General features: G+C 45.3%; 1 protein-coding gene across 5 annotated transcripts; it reads right to left on the minus strand.

Moving 5' to 3' along the window:
* Positions 1-135: 135 nt before the first annotated feature.
* Positions 136-15,951, minus strand: CHEK2 (checkpoint kinase 2). 5 transcript variants are annotated; one of them, XM_088659759.1, is made up of 15 exons: positions 15,829-15,951; positions 15,390-15,667; positions 14,136-14,260; positions 13,769-13,916; positions 11,829-11,922; positions 11,418-11,526; positions 9,560-9,616; positions 8,127-8,188; positions 7,404-7,503; positions 5,422-5,508; positions 4,830-4,993; positions 4,322-4,437; positions 2,666-2,751; positions 1,138-1,218; positions 136-315 (listed from the first exon to the last, which is right to left on the minus strand). In XM_088659759.1, exons 2-15 carry the CDS (start codon positions 15,643-15,645, stop codon positions 232-234), a joined length of 1,569 nt encoding a protein of 522 aa, XP_088515885.1. In that variant the 5' UTR covers positions 15,646-15,667; positions 15,829-15,951; the 3' UTR covers positions 136-231. The 5 variants fall into 5 exon arrangements, with proteins under 5 accessions (XP_088515885.1, XP_088515886.1, XP_034955140.1 ...); XM_088659760.1 differs by having other exon boundaries at positions 15,905-15,923; XM_035099249.3 differs by having other exon boundaries at positions 9,560-9,613; positions 15,390-15,932.
* Positions 15,952-16,004: the final 53 nt, after the last annotated feature.

The raw sequence follows: 16,004 nt of genomic DNA on the forward strand, positions 1-16,004 counted from the left end.
GACAGGGACCGTAGCGCGTACGTCGGAAGGGATCGCTTACACTCGCCGCCGCCCCCTTTCCCTAGGCAAGGCAGGCATTGGGGGGGCACACGGTATACACAGGGGGAGTTCTTCACAATTTACCAGGTCACGGTAGTCTTAGAAAGCTTTTTATTTACCAATATATTCATATACTACAATTTAAAAGAACTTAATAAACTTTTTTAAAAAATGTTTTTTAAAAAACAGTCCTTAAGAAGCCATCTCCACTTTTTGCACCTTAGAGGGACCAGCCTGCTCCTGCGGGTGGCGCCGTTTCCTCCTGCTGGTGGGTGGCTGAAAAAGAAAGCAGGAGGATTAACCTGTGGAACCACCTGCTGTGAGGCTATGGAAGGGTGCAACAGTGCTCCAGACACTCCAGCCTGCCTAAGAAAGCCCATTGTATGATTGGCGAAAACATGGTTTGCAATCCACAAGGCAAACCAGCAAACATGGATTGAAGTGGGTTTGCAAACCATGGATTGCTGCCAACTGTGGCCGGGCATGGGGCCTGAACTGGCACAACCCATCATTATAGGCACCACTCTGCCTCCAGAAGTGACTGCATTATCTAGAAGAGGAGGATCAAATGAAACAGAGAGAGAGAGAGAGAGAGCTCTAAAACAGACACCGCCTGTCAAATATTCCAAAATACTTGCAGAACTTTTAGCCTCAGTGAGAAGTCCATTTCCCACCCCCACCCCGGAAAAGTTGCTTCAGTTTATTCCATCTCATCTCTGGTGACCATTTTATGTTGTTGCCATATAGATTTAGCTGGTAGGACTCTGTTCTACTTCTTTAAATGCTGATTGTATTTGTGCCTTCATGGGTAGTTTAGGGCTACCACCCCCCTCCCAGCCACCATCCCTCGCTCTTCATATTCCCCCCACAAAGCCCTCTAGTGGTCTATCTACAGCTTCACCTGTCAAACCCCCCACCCAAAGCCTCAGGTGACCCAAGGGCTCTGGCCTCCTTACACCATATGGCAACGCTCCCAAATGCCTGTGCTTGCTTGAGGACATTATTTTCCCATTTTAAAAAAGGAAAATCCCCCCAAAAAAACATTTTCTAAAATCAATTCACGAGTTCTTCAACCAATCCATCATGAGAAATAGATACCAAAGGTGACGCCTCTGGTGCAGGCACAGGCTCCAGTGTTTGAGTGATTAACTGTTGAAAAGTGTGCTTCATATTTTCGTCCTGTGAAGAATATGTATTTGGACATATATTTAAAATGAAATCATAGGGTAGCATAATTCTAGCAGTTGCTTAACAGTGTGAAGCAGCCAAGAATGAGGCTAGGCCACAAGGCAGGCAATGGGAGACAAGAATGGGGAAGGAGCAGTCTCCAGCCTCAGGCAGGCAGCAAATTCTGGGGTACCTATTGAAGGGATTGAATTGTCAGTTTATTAGTAAATTCCCCACTACAGTGGGAGTTGTTATTTGGATTTTCTGCCTCAGACATTTTTCGGGTTGCGGACAAACCCCTGAAAGGAATTTAATTCGTATCCGGAGGGTCCACTGTATTTCAGAGAGGGAAATATGTCTGCAGGATTCAGCAAGCAGAAGCACAAACAAGGTGGAATGTGGTCTTTGGCCTTGGCCAAAGGTAGAAGCCCCTGCTCCTGGCAGGACAAGGGCTTCCTAAGGGGGCCAGACACCCAACTCCCCTTCTCCATTCATATTGCCAAGGCATTATCTTCCCTGTGAAGACTCCAAACACTGGCCGTTTGCTGTCTTTCATTGACATACAAAACCCTAAGAACTTGCCCCTCCATCAGCAGGTAAAGAGCTTTTTGTTCCAGCAGGCTTTTGGAAACTGAATGCGTTTAGTGAAAGGGTTGGTGCCATGCTGTTTTTATTGTAATTATTTGTTTTAAGTAGATTTCATGTATGTTTATTGTTTTAATTCTATTAATGTTAAAGTGCTTTTTAATTATTGACTTTTCTAGGTTTGTAGCAATTACAGTGGTACCTCGACTTACGAAGGCGATCCGTTCCGCGGCGCTCTTCGCAAGTCGAATCCATCGTAAGTCAAAGCGCCCATTTTGCACATGCGCAAAGCGCGATTTTGCGCTTTGCGCATGCGCAGACCGCATGAGCAAACCGCGCGCATGGCGAAAATACTTCCGGGTTAGCGGACTTCGGAAGTCGAAACCTTCGGAAGTCGAAGCATTTGTAAGTCAAGGTACCACTGTATTGCTTTTATCTGTAAGCTGCCTTGGGTCCTGTCAGGGAAAGAGGTGGGGTAGAAATATATTTTTTAAAAATAACAACAACTTGGGACCTGTATTTGTCCAATACAGACCATTCCATACACTAAGACTGTTGGAGGAGGGCCATCCTGGCTATCATAGCCTGTTCAGGTCTTATCATACTACAATCTGAAGAAGGGACTTTTCAGTTGTGGCACCCAGCAAATGGAACCACCTCTACTTCAAAATAAGGGCTTTCAGTGCTTTTTAAAGACCTGCCTGATACATGGCTGGTCTACTGTGGATTTAGATGTGTTTTGTTATATTTTATTGGAACTGTATTACTGAGTATTACTTATGAGGGGCCACTGAGAAACATTTTCAATAAAACAAATGAACAAAACCATCCTGTCCTGTTCTACCTAGATAGGACAGCTCAAGTGAGCATATACCTGAAGCCAGGGATGTTCTAAAGCCTCTTCTATTTTAAGACGCTTCCGTGGATCCACCACTAGCAACTTCTGCACAAGGTCAAAGGCTGAAACAACGAAGCAAAATGTGCTGTAGTTCAGCAATAACAGAATGAAACCCTCATGGGCCCTCTAGTCCAGCATCCTGCTCTCACGCCTGCTGCCACACCTGCTTCTCTGCTTGGAGAAAACATGTATGACCCCCACCTGTTCTGGCTCCCTCCCTGTCCTTCTCCTTTGCAAAGGAACAGCTGATACATAAACACTGTAGTTAGTACTCAATGTTTAAGTAAAGGTAAAGGTAAAGGTAAAGGGACCCCTGACCATTGGGTCCAGTCGTGACCGACTCTGGGGTTGCGGCGCTCATCTCGCGTTATTGGCAGAGGGAGCCGGTGTACAGCTTCCGGGTCATGTGGCCAGCATGACAAAGCCGCTTCTGGCGAACCAGAGCAGCACACGGAAACGCCATTTACCCTCCCTCTGTAGCAGTACCTATTTATCTACTTGCACTTTGATGTGCTTTCGAACTGCTAGGTTGGCAGGAGCTGGGACCGAGCAACGGGAGCTCACCCCGTCGCAGGGATTCGAACCGCCGACCTTCTGATCGGCAACCCCTAGGCTCTGTGGTTTAACCCACAGCGCCACCTGCGTCTCAATGTTTAAGTACAGTACCTTACCTCAATTCAGAAGAGGCTCCTGCTGTCACAATTTCTAGTGTGGGTTCAGACCAAAGAAACTGTACATTACTCAAACATAAGCTTCATTTAATTCCATGGGGATTGTTCTGTGATAAGTATGTACAGGAACAAAGCCTGAATCGATTAGTCTTACAGGGGCCAAAAAGGACTGTTAAGAAAGGGACCCCATAAATTTCCAAACCTATGGGAAAATATTGTTCCGCTCCTACAGCTTATTCACTTCTACATCTTTTTGGAATGCGGAATGCGGTGGGGAGATATTAAGTGCATTAGGACCCAGATGACCAGGGTTAAAATGACGCCATGAGCCCTTGCCACATCCCCAAGCAAGGAAGGAAGTTTGACTGCAGTAGCATCTGCCATTAACATCACCAGTCATGGCACAGTGGCTGAGGAGATGCAGATGCCCTTAGTGCCAAGCCATAAGCCAGTTACCTTGCAAGATGCTAGGCAGAACACACCTGTGTGGTTTTGCTGCCCTTGCTTCCTAAGTGGGAGAGGAAGAAAGTACCTCACCTCTTTCACCTGTTTGAGGGCCAGGAGGATGCTGTAAGTCTCCTTGGCTCCCTATTGGAAGCCAGAGGTAGCCTTCAAGAGACAAGAAGTTCCTTTCAGCGCCTTACCATTGTTTAGCCAGCCTTCCCTTTGATGCAAGGAAGAAGACCCCAGAAGTTCAGTGTGTGTCATTTGTTTGAGTCCCAGCCAACATGCCTTGCCCTAATAGAACTGTGAAATTGGAAGGGATCCTGAGGGATATCCCTCTCAACCCCCTGCAATGCAGGAATCCTGCCCACAGCTGTCCCTGGATGGGCTGGAACTACCAACCTTTTGCTTGAGTTACACTGACGTTTAAGTCTTTTAGAGAGCTCTCTCATTTAAACAATGCTGGTGGAACAGACACACCTCTGTCCTGTGAAGCAGGGTCATACCAATGCCTTACCCTCCTCTGACACATGCTGCCATATTTCTGCACAGTAGTAGTATTCTCCCTGGGCAATCTGCTCCCTCAGAGACAGACGAGCATTTTTATCGGAGAAGGGTGGATATCCGGAGAGGCTAATTGAGACAAACAAGAAGAAAAACATGGCAGCTTTGCAGCCAAAAACCCACGAGGGGCAGAGGAGCAATGTCTGGAGTGGGAATTGGAGGTTCAACTCCACGGCGACTACAGCGCTTGGAACTGCAACTCTCATTCAGCCTTACAGGATTGTTCCAAGGTTAACAGGCAATTAAAGCCTGACCCTACATGTGCAGAAGTCAAACTAACTTTCATGAACTTACATCCAAGTAAGTCTTGCACAGAATTCAGCCTTAGTTCTCCACGGAAGGGCAAGAGACAAAAATTAAAAATAAAAAGTATTCAAGTCAATGTGTTCAAAATTTCACTCACAAACAGGTACACTTTATGGGAAGACAAAAACCTTTGTCAGCCTTCCTGTGTTTCTTACCAAATAAAGAGAATGACTCCCAGACTCCAGCAGTCCACTGAGCGCCCATAACCTCCATCCTCAGCAAAATGTTGAACTTCGGGAGCAAGATAGTCAGGTGTACCACATAATGTTTTCATAAGGGATGTTTCTCCAAGAATTTTGGATTGACCAAAATCTGTTATCTTGCACAACAAGAAAAGTAACAAGAATAGATTGATCAAAATGTCAAAAGTCATTTAGCGTGCTTCTTGCAATGAAGGTCTGCATATGTCCCGAGACTAGGTATGTAAAAAAATTGCTATACACAATAGTTTCGTCTCCAAAGCAAAACTTTTAGAAGGCAAATCCAATGAAATCTACAAGATTTTGCAGAGGGAGAGACGAAGAGGGCCTGGGGGACCAAGCAGAGTCACAAGGTCTTTCACAAACACACCCTACATTCATGGCCTCTGTCTTAAATATTTCATTCCATGATAACTGAGTGGCATGCACTGGAATGCCATTGACACCAGAGACCTGGGTCAAAGCATCTCGCAGAGTAACTTTATTTAAAGCACATGATGTGGGGTTGAGGGGGGGAGGGTAGAATTCTTAGACAACTCCTGCTCACCTTTATAAGGCAATTTGCCTCAGGAGATGACAAGAGCACATTCTCCAGTTTCAGGTCCCGGTGAATAATGCCTTTTTCATGAAGATACTTTGCCCAGTGCCAAAAAGAAAGAAAGAATATTATGCAATTAACAGATTGTTGTGGCTGACACACCTTTGCATGTGGCATCTCCGCTCCTTTAATAAACAGACATTTAGAGTACCATGTCGTGCCTTCCATGCCTAATCAACCCCCTCACAGGCACAGCCACAAGCACTTCATAAACAAAAACAACTGACAACTCTGTGTGTGTGTGTGTGTGTGTGTGTGTATCTATATTGCCCAGAGTGTAGCAGAACAATTCAACATAACAGGTCCAAATTGCAAGTTCAATGCTAAGAGCTGATCTTGAAGAAAATTAATATTAAACTCCCAATCTTGAATAGAAAAATCTGAAGAGGATTCCACAGTGGAAACAACATCATGAGAGCAACATCATGGGAAGCGTGTTTCAAGGACTCAGGTGAAACTATGAGGCTCCCTTCTTATTTTTGCTATTGGATGCTGCATGTTGTTTATGTAATCTTGCTATATTTATAGTACAGTGGTACCTCGTTTTGAGTCCGGGATCCGGTCTGGAGCCCCGGATGCTCGACGAAAGGGACGCTCGACAATGCGCCGCTCTGCGCATGTGCATGGAGTGGTTTTGTGCTTCTGCACGTGCGGAAAACCCGGAAGTAACCCGTTCCGGTACTTCCAGATTTGTCACAGACATTCCACAAAATGGATGCTAAAAGGGGCAGACTCAAAACGAGGTACCACTGTATTGAAATGTGGGAGTTTTGTACATTATTATAATTGCTATTGTTTTGCTATACTATTGTTTTTGCTATGCTGTCTTGCTAACCTTTTAATGTTCTTTAAGAATGTCAACAAGCTTATAGATGTAATCCAGCCAGCAAAGTGTACTTGGAATTTCACAAAGCTTTTCACAAAGAACCTCACCAAAGACTCTGATTGCTTTTAAACACCTGCTTTAACTGTCTCTTATTGATAATTGTATTTTTAAAGTGCTTAAAGGTTTTATTATACAGTGGTACCTCGGTTTAAGTACACAATTGGTTCCGGAAGTCTGTACTTAACCTGAAGCATACTTAACCTGAAGCGAACTTTCCCATTGAAAGTAAGGGAAAGTGGATTAATCCGTTCCAGACGGGTCCGCGGAGTACTTAAACTGAAAGTACTCAAACCAAAACGTACTTAAACCGAGGTATGACTGTAATCAAGCAATATATAAATTTTGTTAAATAATAATATTAAAAAAACCTCATGCGAAAGCTTAGCATTCATGGAATAAGACAAAAGGCTCCCTTTCATGGAGAATAAGGTGAGCAATAGCTTCTAGCCCTGAAGGCTGTGTTCCACCTCCACGGCCAAAGGCAGGCAGGGAGTGTGGGCTCTTGTGCTGGGGTCGTGCTTGGTTTCCCACAGGCATCTGGTTGACTTCTGTGTGAACAGGATGCTCGACTAGATGGTCCATCGGCCTGATCCAGCAAACTGCTCTTATCTTTTCTGTCACTGAGCTGTGGCACTTCCTCAGGGAACAGAGATGTAATGTCTTTCTGTGAATTGTCCAAGTGATGAAGAGAGGTACACTTCTGTTTAGAGACATTGCATGGTCTATGCAGTAAATGTTTCCATGTGCTACATCAGGGGCAACGAACCTGTAGACCTCCAGGTTGGACTCCCACTTCCCACCATCCCTAGCCAGCCAATAGTCAGGGATGAGGGGAACTGCAATCCAGCAAGGTTAGTTAACCATATTTTGAGGCAGCTACACAACAGCCTTTGCTCATCAGAAGATTTAACAAAAGAGGCTGTTGCATCCATGTGGTGCAACAAACAAAGACTCCAGATTGTACCAGTGAATACATTAACAGTCATCAAGCCAAGCTCACCCCACATTACGGGGAGACAACTAGTTTTGCAGAGTTAAGGGGTACCTGCACAGCCAAAAGCATTTGATAAAAATAAAGTTTGCACGTTGCTTCACTCAGTCTTGCTGGGCGCAGAACCTTGTCAAATAGCTCTCCACCTTCCATCCTGAAAGACCAAGCAGAATAAACCCATGTTTGAAGGCAAGATAAAAATGGAAATGGTGTTCATGATGGAAAGTAGCAACTATTTTTCATCACTGGATACAAATTCCTTCAGTGTAGCATGCAAAGATCTAAAATTAGTTTTCCAAGACTAGCCAAACACTAGCAAGGAAGCCAAGGGGAGATTCAGTCTTTGTACGCTGAAATCTCTATGACCAAGGATATCTTCCAAAATGACAAGAGAAATTCCGAAGTGGCCTGGAGCCTAAGAGGCTTTTTTGTGATCAAGAACCTCCTTCATCAAGTGAGCATGGTTGACTTTGAGATGAGAACATCTACACATAGGGATTATTTTGAGCACTAAACATGAACAGTCTGAACAAGAGCTGAACGAGGAGGAAGAGGGCTGGTTCCAATACAAATCCAGCCCCTGAGAAAGGCTGTCTAGATTGTCCATTCGTTCCATCTCCTTAGCTTCTATTTCCAGCAGTCATCACCTGAGTTTTCTTCTTCTTTAATTATAGCCACACTGAACTGCTCATTTTGGACCATCTACACTGCCACTCACAGACCTTAGGCACAAAACCACTCCCTCCTCCCCAAAGAGCACAAAGAAGAATAACTTACAATTCCAAAACAATGTAAAAGTCTTCTCCTTCAAAGAAGTCTATTATCTTGATAAGGCAAGGCTGTAGCAAGGAAGGAAAGGGAAACATCCAAACATATGCTAGGAAAAAGCCGCTCTCAGAGAAAGCAATGCCCTCCAAAAGCAGCTCTTTTTTCCTGAAGCCAAAGAACAGCACAGAACTCTCAATTCAAAGGAAAATGCTTACAAATGTGAGAACAAAGGGCAGGAATGACATCTCCACTGTAGGACCTAAATATTCCCCCACACTCCACTCAGTAAAAAATAAGTGGGAACTACAATAAAATGTTGCAGTGTGGTATGTTGCTGTTCAGCATTCCAGCCTGCATTGCCCTCTCCCAAGGTACTCCAAATTAATTTACTTTTCTTCCCTGCCTTTCAACAGTCAGTCAGCCAGCATCATTCCCTGGCCTCAATTCTTCCCACATTTGAGCAATTTCCCCCCTAAGATTTTAGTTGTGCTTCTGAACACCTTTAGGTTCCTCTGAGGCCGAGCCCCACAATACTCTGCCTGTTGCTGACAGTGGATTCCATTTTGCAGACATCAGAATCTGCCCTCAGAGAATGGGCTTGCTAGTAGCATGTGAGATAAATCAGAACCACTGTCAGGTCTTTAGTAGGGCTGGACAAGATATCGATATATTGTCCAAAACCAGTTCAAAGTCCATATCATGATACAGTGGGACCTCGACTTACGAGCTACTCGACACCCGACATTTTCAAGTTATGAGCGGAAAAAGTGGCCGCGCGCTTACGATTTTTTCGACATCCAAACGGAAAACCCGTTCGCGGCTAGATGCGGTTTCCTCGACTTAGAATGTTTCCATTTCCAATGCATTCCTATGGGAAACCGCTTTTCCTATGGGAAACTTGACTTGCAAAGTTTTCGACCTATGAGTGTGCATTCGGAACGGATTAAATTCGTAAGTTGAGGTCCCACTGTATCAGTTTCATAATTTTTGACCTGGCAATATTTTGCTAATCGTGCATGGTTGGGAGCAGCTAATCATGCATTGCTAATCATGTGCATGTGCAAAAATCACAATGTGGAAGAAACCGTGAAGGCAGTCAGTGCCTCTACATAGCTCCATCCTTATTCCAGTCATTACGATATATTGCAATATATTGCAATGTTTAGCTGGCGATATCCTACTAAGTTGAAAACCAGCTCCATGCTTATTTCAGACACTGTAGCATATCAGTATATCACGATGTTTAGCAGGCAATATATCATGAAGTTGAAAACCAGATATTGCCCAGCCCTACTGTTCGCTTCTACGTAGTTCCATCCTTATGTCAGACATCATGATATATATCAGTATATTGCAATGTTTAGCATTGTGAAGTCTTTAGTGAGAAGAAGAGGTGAGGTAAAAATAATTTTAAAAGCTGCCTGCTTTAAGGGCATACTTACATGGTCAATCTTCTTCAGAATCTCCACTTCCGTTTCCACATTAAAAGGCTTGTCCTGCTTTTAGATAATGGAACATCAAAGCGTAAAGGTCACTTGTACAGCTTTAGTATGAGCCCATCTGCTTAGCTTGAGGGTGTTTGATGGCGCAAGAGGACAGCAAAACAGCTCACACACGGACAGAACATCAAGCCTCCTGCCCTCAGTAAAAGTGTGAAGATAGCCTGCATTGCTGCAGCAAAAAAAGCAGGAAAGCCAAAGATAAGGCACTCGGCTCAGCTGGCATGAGAGTCCATGAAATTTCCACAGATTACCCCCAGAAAGCAATCCCAGGCAGGGACACGTCCCTGGGAAAAGTTATGAAAACCTGAAGATGTGTTATGAGAGGGACGAAGGCTGGGAACTGGGGCTGGGAGCAGCAGCTTAGAACATGAGAACAGGCTGCCAGACCAGGTCAATGGCCAATTTAGTCCAGGCTGAGACCCTACCTGCCTGCAGACTGTCTCGCCAGAGTGGTGCATGCTCTAGTTATCTCCCGCTTGGACTACTGCAATGCGCTCTACGTGGGGCTACCTTTGAAGGTGACCCGGAAACTGCAATTAATCCAGAATGTGGCAGCTAGACTGGTGACTGGGAGGCGGCCGCCGAAACCACATAACACCGGTCTTGAACTTGGCTCCCAGTACATATCCAAGCACAATTCAAAGTGTTGGTGCTGACCTTTAAAGCCCTAAATGGCCTCGGCCCAGTATACCTGAAGGAGCATCTCCTCCCCCATCGTTCTGCCCGGACACTGAGGTCCAGGGCCGAGGGCCTTCTGGTGGTTCCCTCACTGCAAGAAGTGAGGTTACAAGAAACCAGGCACTTAGTAGTAGCGCCCGCCCTGTGCAACGCCCTCCATCAAATGTCAAGGAAATAAACAACTATCTAATTTTTAGAAGAAATCTGAGGGCAACCCTGTTTAGGGAAGTTTTTAATGTTTGATGTTTTATCGTGCTTTTAATATTCTGTTGGGAGCCGCCCAGAGTGGCTGGGAAAACCCAGCCAGATCGATGGGGTATAAATAATAAATTATTATTATTATTATAAATTATTATTCCTTGATTTGCAGTGTACACTACAGCTGAGTTTGACCCTCCTGACTTTGCCTTTCAACTTTATTTCCCCCCCAATCTCTTCATTTTGTGGAATGTTTTACCTGGTCCTTGTAAAAAAAAATTATACACCTATGAAATCTGAAGGTAGGAGAAACATGTGTTTAACACAGAGTCCTCTCAAAGCTCTGTATGTGCCTGCAAATGAGTTGTAGAACCACCTGGTTTGTATCAGGGAGATTGTTTTGAGAGACAGAATAAGAGACCAGGCCAGCTTTCTTCAACCTGGTGCCTTCTAGATGTTTTGGGTAAAGATGTCCATCTGCTAAAGGCAACACAGAGGCTGATGGGAACTGTAGTCTAAAACATCCACACTGGGGGAGGCTGAACCAGTCAATACTTTTCTTGAAACAAAAGTCTGCTGGTGAAAAAAAGAATAAAAGCTTCCAAGTTGTCCTGAGCTCACATAAGCACAGCCAGGTAACTTTACAAATTCCACTAGGGCCACAAACCTCAGCACATGCCACAAAAGTTCCACTGATTCTTCCATGCTATATGTTTAGGACTGAGATGTGAGTCATTTAAGATTGTGAGTTATCCACAATTTTTTAGCACAAATAAATTTGTATATATCATCTTAATCAGCAGCAGTCAAAGCAAACAATGTTTAATCTACAGAACACAGGTGACAACCTAAGGTACTTTACAAATAATATTTCCCTCCATCAAAAATTCCCTGCCCAGAGGACGAAAACAGAGATACTTACATTCTCCGGCAAAACATCCGCCATAAACCTCCGCTTATTTATTATTTTTATGGCCACTTTCTTACAGGTGTCCCTTTCAAAGGCCAGCTTCACCTCTCCACAGGCACCACTAGCAGAAAAAGGAGGCTACTTCAAGGTTAGGGTTCTAACATTTAGATGGTGAAACTGTGAAAGAAATGCCTGCAGTGCCCCAGATTTAAACAGAGCTTCAGAGGACAGTCCTCTCCTCTCTCATCCCCTGATGAGGAGGCTGATTCTCCTCCACTGAGGGCTACCATTGAAACCATTTAGCACAGCCTCATGAGGCCACTCCCCCACCCCCGGCCCACAGGTGCAACTCTCAGTAGTCTTCCCTAAAGACAGCATTGCAGAAAACATGCAAGATAGGCAGGCAGAAAGACTCTAACTTACGTGCCCAACGTTTTTGATATGATATATTTGTCTGTGAGCTCCTTGGGATACTCCAGCTGATGATCACTTTCCATGAGGTCAGAGAACACAAATACTGGAAAGTGAGAGGAAGGAGAGGAGACCTCAGTCCAATAACTAATATAGCAAGGAAAACATACAACTTTCTTCCTGATCTCCAGTGCTGAGTGTTGTGGCCAAACATAATGGAAGGGATCAGAAGAACAATGCTTTTTGTATATGTAACAATGCCAATAATGCTGACAGAATGAGACCCCTTTCCAAATTGCTTTGCTACACACCAGGAAAGTCTGCCTTCACTGCGGAAGGTGGAGGGCAATATGGGAACCCCATAAGCAAGACATGAGCACAACCACCCTCTCTGGGCCATGATCTCCAGCAGATATTCTTATATTTGAGATAGTACAACCATTGTGACTAAAAGCCATTGACATCCCTGCCCATCCCTCAATACATTTGCTTAGTCCCCTTTTAAAACCAGCCAAGCTGATCAACAGCTCCTTACAGCCCCATAAATAAATTGGAAGATATACAATGTGACTGATTAGAGATATACCAGATTATACATTTTCTAAATCAGCCAAATGTAAGATTCACGACTTAAATAGTTTTTTACACGACTTAAATAGTTTTGAGCAACTACTCAACTCAACCAGCCCACTGGGAAAGGGAATCTCTCCCAACTATAGAAAATCCTCACACATAATTTGAGTCACCTTTTTCTTCTTATATGTGATATGTGTACATGGCAGTTGTCTCCCAGTTATCCCCTCCCCTCTGTATTCTCATTTTATTTTTCTATTTGTATTTTTACATTCATCCTTCTTACTGCATTTTGTATGTGCTTATGTCAATAACCATTTTGTATGAAAATGGCAATAATAACAATAGAGCTTCTTATTGAATAAAAAATAAAATAAAATCCACACACAATTGGCTACTCTTCCTCTCACTTCATTAAGACTAAAATGGGGAAAAGATTTTGAAGAAGAATTAGAGGAACAAATTTGGAATAAACAATTAAAACTCAGTAACATGCTTTTAAGATAGCACATTGATGTCACATGTGCCCATCTAGATTATTCAGAATTAATTACTGTATATTACATCCAACTTTTGCTGGTGGGAATGCAACTTACCTGGCTATCTAGTACACATGTGGTGCTTCTGCCCAAAAATTTTTTCCTTGGGGAGTTTTTCAAACAATTAATCAAACAATGGGACAATCACTATTTTAAGACCCCAAATTAGCCTTCCTACCGTATCTTATTTTACCCCTCAGATTAAGAACATAACCAATAAAGACCTCGTACTCAATTTATTAACTGCAGCTAGATTAGTGATCACAAAAATACGGGAAAACTTCAAATGCAAATCTTTTTGAAGCCTGGATTTCGCAAATATGTGACATTGCGCTTATGGACAAATTATGTCACAAAAGGAATATTGATGGGCAGGGACTGGACTTATGGAGAGACACTTTCATTGGATTGCCTTTATTAAAATGTCCAAAACTACAACCATCAGACGATGTTTTTATTTCATTTCTGTACAACTACTAAATTGCTTTCTTTGTATGGGTTTTTTTTCTTACTTGAAATTAAAAATCAATTAGGGGGAAAAAAACCATCCAAGCTAGTGTCCACCCCTACATGTTGGGCTAACAAATTTTGTTGTCTATCTGTGCACTACCACACAACAGCTCTAAGTGTGTTGCTCTGAACAGCAGCCACTGGGGAACAGGAGTGGAGGGAGAGTGAGGGATTTCTTCTGATACAGACTGCCTCTTACATTACATTCAGGATTAATTTTGACACTATTTCATCAAGCTGTGTCACTATAAAACCATGAAGGTTGAAAACTGGATTACACTCACTACCCAAAATGCCCCTGTAAGCCAGGGAGTTTGCAAGGAATCTTACCTTTGTTATGGGGCAGGGAGAGGGAGATTTCAGCAACATTTGCCAAGGGAAGCTTCTTGCTCTTCCCAATGAGCTTTCCATTGATGAAAGTCCCATTGGCACTTTGGTCTTCAATGTAGGCCACGTGGCAGCTTCCAGGCCCTGGTTCCTTGGAGGAAGGACAGTGAGCTAGGAGAGTCCACTTGGCAGGGTCTCCCTCACAGCAGAATCGCAAGTGAGGAAATAAGAAGGGTTTAAAGCCCCACATAAACCTTGCAAGCAAGGGCACACAACCCAGGCACACCCATTCACCACCACCAGAAAACTTCCTCAAATTGAAACTTGTTGCCCAGAGCAGAAAGCAAGAAGGAATCTCTGCAGTACTTACTCTGAAGATGCGGAAGTGCCATTTGCTGTACTGTTTATAGAGCTCTGTCTCAGTCATATTCAGCTTAGCAAAACTGTAGTCGCAACTTGCGTCTCTGCCAAACCAGTACTCATTTTTCACACAGTCTAGGGTGGGGGAAAAGAAGAGGGCAAAACCCAAGTAAGGAAACAGCATGTGGAAAACACACCTGCATCCTCTTCCGGGTCTGAGAAGAGCAAAGGAGGCTCAAGCAGAGTGGGCATCTCCCCACATGAATCAAAAAGCTTTGAAAAATTAAAACCTACCAGAGATTTATCTGCCATGGGCTTATAAACAAGCCCTCATTTTACTTTTATTCACCAGAAGGGCAATTGCTTGCTGGCATCAAAGACCAGAATGGTATTAACAGAAGGAAAAGGTGATTCCCAGCAAAATCCCAGTCCCTGGTAATGAGGAATCCTCCAAAAAGAGACAAAGGAAGGAAAGAAGCAAAACATATAGTGTACTGCACAACATAATGAACAGCAGTTCAAATATAGAGGAAGACCAGAATTGCTGCAGTTTGGCCAAGACTGTAAAACATGTAGATGAATTCCCGATACCTTTTCCTTCTAACACAAGGCAACACTGGGAGCCTATTCCACTACTTGCCTTATTCCCTAGTGCTCATATAAAAGAAAAGGGTACAAGATCACATCCCAGCTGGACAAGCAATATCCCAGTTGGGTCTGGTTCTTCTGGGAACTCCACAGTGGAGGATGCTGGCTGCACTGAGTTTTCCCACCTGGTGCATAAGAGCACCCTTCTTAGCAAAAGAACAGGCTCTCTGGCTGAGAGGGATGGATCTCCCTTAGAGCAAACACACCTCTAGAGCAGGCATAGGCAAACCCAGCCCTCCAGGTGTTTTGGGACTACAACTCCCATCATCCCTAGGTAATAGGACAAGTGCCCAGGGAGTTGTAGTCCTAAAACATCTGGAGGGCCGGGTTTGCCTATGCCTGCTCTAGAACATCTTCCCTGACACAGTTGTGCTTCTGACAGGCAACAGCAGCGTATTTTCCATAGCGTTTTGCGGGTGTAGCACTTTCCTTAAGACACACTATATGCTGTGATTTATTTAGACAGAGGAGACGATCCTTCCTCTGGTCTGAAGCCCAGGGGAGCCGCTGCTGTTCCTCATGGGCCACTACGGAGGGATGGAGACCCCAGGCCTGAGCCGGTGTGTGAGGGCAGCCGAGGCGGCTGGGGGACTGGGACGGGGCTTGGCTCACGCACCGCAGTTGGGGAATCCCCTGGCCAGGCTGAAGAGGCGCCCCCAGGGCTGCGGCGAAGGCTCCTGCGGGCCGGGCTCCAGGTCCTCGGGGATGGTGGGCAGGTCCTGCGTGGGGAGCGTGTCCAGGGAGCTGAGGGTACCGGAGCTGGACGACGACTGGCTGGCGCCCGGTGTGCCGCTGGAGCTGCTGGAGCCTTCCGTGGGCGGGCGAAGCGGCAGCGGTGGCTGGGAGTCGCTTCCGGCCTCCTCGTGGGACATCGCGGCTCGCCGGGAGAAGGAGCTGCCGGGGAACACAGCACAGCGCGCGCGAGAGAGAGAGAGCGCCGCCCAAGGGACCCGGCCGCCCGCCCCCAAACCAGCGCGCCTCCCGCCGCAGCCGGACCGGACCCGGCAGCGAGACCAGTTGGCAGCGACTCTCCGCGGGGCGAGGGCAGCGCCTACCTTCCCGGCAAGGAGGGAGGGACGGAGAGACGGAGGGGGAGACGGCGCCCCGCCGCGCCCACACCTGGCTGCCCACCTGCTAGCTCCCTGCGCGTCCCGCCAGCCGCCTCCCGCCTTTTCGGCAGTCCCGCCCCCCGGAGGCCTACGTCACGAGCCCGAGTCAACCGCGGGCGAAC

Source organism: Zootoca vivipara, chromosome 16 (genome assembly GCF_965207765.1).
Source record: "Zootoca vivipara chromosome 16, rZooViv2.hap1.1, whole genome shotgun sequence".
NCBI classification, from domain to species: Eukaryota; Metazoa; Chordata; class Lepidosauria; order Squamata; family Lacertidae; genus Zootoca; species Zootoca vivipara.

Coding starts and splice junctions, on each gene's coding strand:
- CHEK2 (XM_088659759.1), bottom strand. CDS start 15,645: ATGTCCCACGAGGAGGCCGGAAGCGACTCCCAGCCACCGCTGCCGCTT. Junction 8,189..9,559: donor TTCTGAAGAAGATTGACCAT/GTAAGTATGCCC, acceptor TCCTTGCTACAG/CCTTGCCTTATCAAGATAAT. Junction 1,219..2,665: donor TAGAACATCCCTGGCTTCAG/GTATATGCTCAC, acceptor TATTCTTCACAG/GACGAAAATATGAAGCACAC.